The following is an 8169-nucleotide window of genomic DNA, read 5'->3' as shown; positions in this document are numbered from 1 at the left end:
TATGTAAATAACAAAATAACTTTATAACTTAAAGCAAAATTGGAAAACGTAAAGTCCGAAACAAGTCTTTATATTAAAGGCCATCAGTCAAACAATACTGTTTGGTCTAAACAGAGCGCGTTGTGTGTGACGTCTTCTTTTGCGCATGCGGGCCGCAAAAGAAACTAGAGCGCATTTGCTGTCGCATTGTATTTGTAGTGTGAACAAGCAGACAAAAAAATCGGATTTGATCAAAAAATCGGAATTGAGCTTTAAGACCTGCAGTGTGAACGTAGCCTTAGAGTTAGTGAGTTTATTTGTATGCTCTTTTCCATTTTCTGCTTCTGTGGACCAAAATCTAACCTAATCTAATCGGATATTTCACTAAAAGGCAGTGAAGCCAAGATGCTGCAATACTGCATACTGCAAAAAAAAAGCATGATCACAAAGTTTAGCTGACCATAAGCAATAACTAATATTTTTTCATTGCTTCATAGTGATAAAGCAATATATCTGTAACAGGAAGTGTTATCATATCATATAATATTAATACATAATGGGATAAAGTGGCAGATTATAAAACCCTTAATTACAGCTCCAACACAACATGCAGACTAATATCATCCACAGTGGACACATGCTTTCAAATCAGACTACATGAGATCAAACAGGGTTGTTAGGTCAGGCACATTAACTCCTAATTTCACTGTTAACACCACCAGTCCAAGCTCAGACTTCTATGTTCTTTATATGTTTAAATGTTTCGCTTTTAACCCCCCATCTCACTCTCTCTCTCTCATTACCTTTGCTGGTGCGTGCAGCGATGAGTCCAGGTGTCTCGCCCAAATCATTGTGAATCTCCACATCTGCACCAAACACTATTAGAGCTTTGATCAACTCTATGTGGTCCATCTGAGCAGTCACAACAAATGAGAAGAGGTTTTTTTTAAGGATATGGAACAAAGGATAAAACAAAAAAATACAACCTCAATTCCAAACAAATTGGGATGCTGGGTAAGAAGTAAATAAAAACAGAATTTCTGAGTTTCTCAGAGGTGAAGATGGCCAGAAGTTCCCTAATATGGAAAAAATGTGTTTATAGAGGAAATCACTGATTGGGCAGAAGAAGACTTCCAGAAGTTTTTGTTGAAACTATTACATCTGGAAAGGTTCCACGAATGCTGGAAGGTGCTAGCAGGTTTTAGAGCAACATACGCTTCCCTTCAACAAGGCAATACTAAATACTGCAATTATTACAACAGCATGACTTTGTAGGAGAAGAGTCCGCTGAGCTGGCCTGCCTGCAGTCTGCAGGACTGTTGAGCAGCTAGAATCCTAAATCAGACAACAGTTAGACGTCCAGCAACTGGTCTCCTGAGTTTTACGTACTGCTGTCAAAACAAGAGGGGCTGCTACTCAGTGATGTCGCAACAGTTTTTAAGATGTGTTGCTGCCATTAAATTCAAAATAAGCAAATGTTTTTCTTAAGCTGGCACATTTTCACAGTTTAAACATTTAAAACAAAATTTGTCTCACTGTTCTATTTTGAGTAAAATATGATTATTAGATTTGCGAATCATTACATTGTGTAGTTAGTTACATTTCACACAGCATTGAAGGTTTTTTGCAGTTGTATTTGAACAATCAGTACTTGTTGCAATAGCTTAGCTGGGTTTGTACCCCCATTGTGAAAAACCTCAGTTATGCAGCTCACATTAAAATAATACATATTTTTTAAAATGGAAACACTGTGGCAATTCAGACAGCATTTCTCTAACCATACATTTATGCAGTGCTTTATGCTATATGCACTATTAACCTCACATGGCCAATTTACAATCACCAACTAAGCTACAATGCACATCTTTGGTCTGTGGGAGGAAAGCACAGGGAGAATATGTAAGCTCCAGATACAAAGCACCAGCCTGCCAGGACATTTGAACCAGGAATCGTCTTGCTGTGAGGCGGCAGTGCTAACCATGTGCCCACAAACAAACATTTGATGTTGAATAAGAACTCGTCAAAACAGACTGGAAAGAGATTTTGCAGTGTGAACACGCTGGCTGTAACACAGAGCATGACCTCAGTTTTCTTTATGAGTGTTGCAATCTGATTTCAAAGGTGCTGCGTTCTACAACTCCCGTAATCTCACAATGTCTTGCAAAGTAACCTTTCTCTTTTCTCCTCATGAACATTTTGCAGATCGTATACACACCTTCATGGCTAAGTGCAGAGCTGTGTTTCCATCCTGGCCCCTCAGGTTGGCATTCGCTCCGTGGGTGAGCAACACCATAGCCGCCTCAAAGCGACCCTTCTTGGTCAAAATGTGCAGAGCGCTCTCTCCGGTCTTACTGAGGTAGTTCACTTCACAGCCACACTCTAACAGCATGCGACACATCTATCACCCAGACATGAAGACAGAAAGAAACATGAAGTCAAGTCTCTAGCTCCGTGTTAATCCCTCGCAGATGTGCTGATTTGAGAGACCAGAGGACGCACAGCCATCACTGGCAGGCGGCTAGATTTACTCAGGATTAAACTCAGTGTGAATTTCTCAGGATGTTTGCAAGAGTAATGCCAAAACTAAACAAACCATTATGAATTTTTACACAGCACACGACGTAGTGTTTCTAACCTCAGCAGTTTTAGCCCAGTGGAGAGGCGTCCCTCCATACAAAGAGTCCTCTGCCTGGAGCTGGTTTGGATCTGCTTTGAGGATCTCCTCCACACAACTAACAGATGAACACGAAATTAAAACAATATTAAATATGTACTACATTCTTTATTATAGTGTAGAGAAGTCACACATTACAGACAGACAGACAACTTCTAGAGAACCGGTAAAAAAGGAGAACCAGAGAAGCTGTTCCCATTTTCAGTGTTCTTTAGTATCGTACAGACGCACAATCAGCCAATTCTGCTCATCTATAGACACAAAAATAACTCATTGTTCCTCCCACTCACCCCTTCTCGCTGTATTTCATGGCGCTGTGGATGGGGTAACCTGTACCGCCAATGATGTCACACTTGGCCCCACCTCCTAACAGGGCCTTGACAGCCTCCACTCGGCCTGTACGGCAGGCCACATGGAGCGGCGTCTCTCCGTTCTTGTTGAGTTCGTCCACACCAGAGCATAACCGCGAGCAAAGGACCTGGATGATGAGAGAAAGGTGAGAACGAAAACAGCAGGAAAAGTGGAGAGAGGGAGAAATCATTTTAATGTGCACTTTAGAGGGTCTGAGGTCTGACTCTACCATCTTGCTTTAGCTGAGGCTCACCTGGATGATTACCGCAGAATCCTGCTTGGCAGCGTAGTGGATCGGTGTCTCTCCGTTTTGGTCTTTGATGTCGGTGCGAGCTTTGCTTTCTTCCAAAAGCTCCTTCACACATGTGGCGTCAGCTCGCCCACATGCCAGATGCAGCGGCGTCTGGCCTGATGCGTCCCGAGCATTGATCTGACTGGAGATGCAAAGATTTTGAGCTGATGTTGTGGGAGCTCTGCACCATGAAGCACCACAGAGGCTTTCTGTGTGCTTTAGTCAACAAACTTTCCTAAGATTCTTTTTATTTCCTAAATTCTTCAGCTATATGTTTTCAAGTCATATCAGTAAAGCATGAGAGCTGGGGAGAGGGGGGGTTGTTGTTTTGTTTTTTAAGCAGACTTCTGTTATTATTGCTTTGGTCAAGGAAGGACTGCCTTTTCCTGTTTTTCCTCAGCAACTCGTTTCACTTCGGATTTCCTTATTATGTTATTCTCGTGTCCAGACCGTGTCCGTCCATTCTCTCTGCCGCTTATCCTTTTCAGGGTCGCAGGGGCGCTGGAGCCTATCCCAGTCTGTCACAGGGCTAACACAGACACACTGACAACCATTCGCACTCACATTCACACCTACTCTCCAGATCGTGTCTTTTAAGTTAAACTTCCCAGCAACGCTACTTGTAGAGGATGGTTTTCAGGCTGAATCAGAGACTTTTTTTGTGAAACTGTTAGAACTAAATATCCACTAATAGACTAACTGAATCAAGTAGCTTTCAATTTTACCTCAAAATTACTCAAAAGTCACATTTTCTATTAATAAGACAGAAACTTTTGCCAATAAGGGAGCAATTTAAAAAATGCACAAGAAAATGAGTGAAAAAATAAATTACTTGTATCTAATGAGCTATAAGCTTCGATAATACCATAAGTGCTTTGAGGCAACATTTCTATAAACCAATTAAATAATCAATACCATCTGTTGCACTGGATTCATTTAGCTGGCACAGACTTCCTGACTAATGAGTTACATCTCTCTTCATTCGGCATTATTCATCCACCCATCCATCAATACCATAAATACGAAGATGCAACTGTGAGACGTACTGCTGTCTGATATTTCACTCACTAAAAGGCCAATAAATACAAAATAATCACAGAAACCCAAAAAAGAATATCAATTTGGCTTATCTTACCTCTGCACATAGTTATGTTTGAGACACTCTCTCAGGCCTGTTTCAACAGCAATGTGGGCAGAGCTCCAGTCTGGGTGAGCACGGATGCAGTCCACGATTGGCTGTGTCGACTCACACTTCAGAAGAAGCGTTTCATAGAAAGGTCGAAGTTTGAGGGCGTACTGTGGGAACCAGTTCATGGCATCTTCCTCTGACACCACCTGAAACAGCCTGCAGGCAATGCAATGATTACAAGAAGAGGAAATGTGGATAGCTTACCAAAAATTCTGCTAATGTGGTACCACTGAACTAATAGATGAAGAATAAATAATAATATTTCTCCTCTGCTAAGAAAAACAATTCAAAAAGCTTCAAGCATTAGTGTTTAAGACGTTCATTCCTTTTATTTCTTTGCTGCTTTAGCTTCCAAAAGTTCCTTTTAATGTTTTTTTACATACTATACATAAATAATATTTTACGTTTGCTTTCAACATATCCACAATCAATCCTTTGCTTGTGTCTCAAACCATCTCAAACCTCACCTCTAGTTTCTCTCCAAACCACTCAACCTTAGCTGTCTCTCTGATACACTCATCTCTAATCCTGTCCCTCCTGGTTACTCCCAACAAGGATCTGGTTTGCGCTAGTAAACTAATAATATTTGACATGTCTGGTATCAGCTGAGGCCAATGCTAAGACCTTCTTTCTATCTTTCTTCAAACCTGCCTTTCAGATCTGTAGCCAAGCAGCAACATCCCGAGCTGAAAAGTTATGCCAGCGCAGATCTGCCAAACTCTGCAGCTCCCGGAGTGGCAATATGAGGCCAACTCCAAAAGCAGGTCAACTCCCTTATAAGCTCATGGACAACTTTAACAGCAGAAAGAAATAAACATGTTTACAGCTGGGTACATCAAATGCTTTGGTTTCTATGACTAATCCTTTTCACGACAACTGTTCAAGTTAAAGTGAAGACTTGTTAAGGGTTAAAGTTAGGGGTAAGGCTACCCTGATTGTCAATTGTGACAACACAGGAGATCTCCTCACCTCTGCTCATAGGAATAACAAACCTGGACCTCTCAGCTTGTTTGTGTTCTTTGATACTTTAGGGGCATTTGTAATGGAATTACCTGACAGGACCTATATGCTTTTTGTAGTGGTAACAGATTGTCCAGATAATCCCGACTGATAGTCTCCACTTTCATTTTTATGACTGAAGTTGTAACATTTTACTTGAAATGTTACTTAGCACTAAATAGCAAATATACATGTACTTTACAGATGCAACTTCCCAAGCAAGATTGCTAGTACTACTTTATAATTTAGTACTCCCTCCTTGTGTCTAGATAAGGTCAACTCTGGTGCACAAAAACCAACAACATGCCTCCCAAAATGCTAACAGTGAAGGCTGAAAACAGGGTTTTGCAAAAAAAATGGATGATGTCATAGTTACTAGCATATCACATATCACATATCACACACATATCTACAAAGCTTTATAGCTGATAAAATAAAAGGCATAGCCTTAGCTGCCTGTTTGAGTAATGGTGATGTAGGCTAAACCAGTAAACCAGTAAGATGACACAGGATGAAATGAGCAACTATGCTAATAAAAGCAACTAAAAGTGCAAAAGAAATGTTTTTGCAGCTGACACTGAACTTTCACACCCATGTCAGAGTCTGCAGAACACACAGAACAGTGTATCTACGTGATCAACACAGACCTCAAAGCCACATTCGGTGTCTCTGGGCAGAGAAGGAGACAGTCCCATGACTGACTGTACTTGTACAGAACTATGCGACCCTCCTCTTTTAATTTCACTTTCCCTCCTCCTCCATAGTCAGACAGCGGCACTTCTCGGACCCGGTAAGGGTTGGTGAAGAGGGTTGACACAGAGGAGACTGTGTCCAGCAGCCGCCCTAGGAACTGCATCGTTACCTGGGAAGACAAAAGGGAGGCTGAAACAAACTACAGCAGCCTGTAGTATTGCTGTCAACATTAATGAATGATTTATTCCACCCCAGGAGCGCATGTTACCACTGAACAGGAGCGACATGTGCAATATCTAAGAGATACATACATATAATACTTATTGTTTCTATTTTGTGGAAATACAAGTGAAGTAGCTTGCGGGTATAAATAAGCGCTATATTACAGTTATTATTAGGAACTGAGTGAAGGTTAGCCCACTCACCACTTCCTCTGACACTCCAACACCTGCTTTGTCGATATGAACACTGAGTATAAAAGAGGCTAGTTCTCGTTTGAATTATAAAGAAGTGGCTCCATTCATGCTGCTCATTCACGAGTTTCAGCTTATCTACAATCAGCCAGACAAACTACCAAGGCTAAAAAGCCGCAGACGGCGAACACTGAGCGAAACACCCTAATCGTTCATGGGTTTTTTTAATCGCAAACTCATTTAGAGCACACAGAGTACAGTTAGTGGGCTACTTGTGAAGTGCGGCTAATCGCATTAAGCAGTAAATACGCAGCCTGCTGCTGTCTGCTTACCTGCTAGCTGCTCTCTGTGCCGACTACCTGACTTCTGACACATACATCAACAACCGCCGCCCTGCAACCAACCCTGCAAAAGAATTTGATCGACGTGTGTTTAACCAATCACAGCTTAAGAACGTGAAGGAGCTTGGCAGAAAAGGCGGGGCAAAAATAAAGTCACACCAACAACGACACGACTTTTGACCGACCAATCAACGACATGTGAGGATTTCAACAGTATTATATAATTGACTTCAGGCACGTGAAGTAATTGTTTGCTTTAGAAATAAAAAAGCTAATTGTTTAAATTTAAATTGTGTTTCCACACAACTCTGGTCTGTCGAATTAATTCGATTAAAATACATTTTCTTCCTATTTTATTCCCCTTTTTCAATTTTTACCAGTCTTTATCCCTAAGTCCTTCTTTACAACCCTTGATTCTAGAATTTCCTCCTACGTTTGGAGGGTAAAAGACCTCAAGTAGCTAATATGCATTTACAGAAACCTAGGACTGAAGGGAGCCTGGCACTCCCTAGCTTCCGCGTTTGCTATTGGGCTGCCAATATTTGCTCCATGGCCTACTGGTTAAAATCTGGGAAGGTTGTGGGCCACACCACTTGGCTAGCAATGGAGTTTGACTCAACTCAGGGTATGTCTCTTGCCTCCTTTCTGGGTTCTTCTCTACCTTTGTCAATTGACAACTTCACATTCAGCACTTCCTCCGGGTGTGGGCTCAGTTCAGGATACAGTTCAATCTCAAGAATTTCTCACTTCAAAGTCCTATCTTATTAAATCACCTATTATTCCCTTAAGCTTTGGACAACTTGTTTTGGGTCTGGTTTAGAGCAGGTATTATTTACTTTAAAGATATCTTTATACACAACTAGACTAGCATTATTTGATCAGCTGTCAGCAAAATACACTCTTCCCAAAACTCACTTTTTTAGATATTTACAGCTCAACATTTTTTGCAATCCAACCTCTCCAGTTTTCCAGAAGCTCCAGCTACTAACTTACTGGACAAGCTCCTTAGTTTGCAACTATCAGGCAAAGGTATAATCTCCCGCATCTATAGCAAACTGTGCAGGATAACTTCAGCTCCCTTTGAAGGCCTCAAATCCACATGGGGGAAGGAGTTGGGTATATCTATGTCAGATGACGTTTGGGATTCAGTCCTCACTCTGGTAAATTCTATGTCACTCTGCACCCGCCACTCCCTATTACAATTCAAAGTAGTTCATAGGGCCCACTTGTCTAAATAC

The 8169-nt window shown here is 41.3% G+C and overlaps 1 protein-coding gene across 1 annotated transcript in view; it reads right to left on the bottom strand.

Moving 5' to 3' along the window:
- Positions 1 to 6989, bottom strand: part of pla2g6 (phospholipase A2, group VI (cytosolic, calcium-independent)) — a gene marked incomplete at its 3' end in the record, with an annotated part of 10062 nt that extends 3073 nt beyond the window's left edge. Inside the window, exons 1-8 of the mRNA XM_005749825.1 lie at positions 6923 to 6989; positions 6132 to 6346; positions 4432 to 4641; positions 3258 to 3438; positions 2944 to 3131; positions 2615 to 2711; positions 2195 to 2377; positions 783 to 891 (exon numbers count right to left, since the gene is read on the bottom strand). Of these exons, the coding sequence (XP_005749882.1) occupies positions 783 to 891; positions 2195 to 2377; positions 2615 to 2711; positions 2944 to 3131; positions 3258 to 3438; positions 4432 to 4641; positions 6132 to 6340 (1177 nt within the window). The remainder of the gene's footprint in view (positions 1 to 782; positions 892 to 2194; positions 2378 to 2614; positions 2712 to 2943; positions 3132 to 3257; positions 3439 to 4431; positions 4642 to 6131; positions 6347 to 6922) is intronic.
- Positions 6990 to 8169: the final 1180 nt, after the last annotated feature.

The sequence above is a fragment of the Pundamilia nyererei genome, unplaced genomic scaffold, assembly GCF_000239375.1.
Source record: "Pundamilia nyererei isolate P.nyererei 1_Seehausen unplaced genomic scaffold, PunNye1.0 scaffold00255, whole genome shotgun sequence".
NCBI lineage: Eukaryota > Metazoa > Chordata > Actinopteri > Cichliformes > Cichlidae > Pundamilia > Pundamilia nyererei.
Note: the sequence above shows the minus strand (reverse complement) of the source record. Positions and strands in the feature narration are given on the sequence as shown.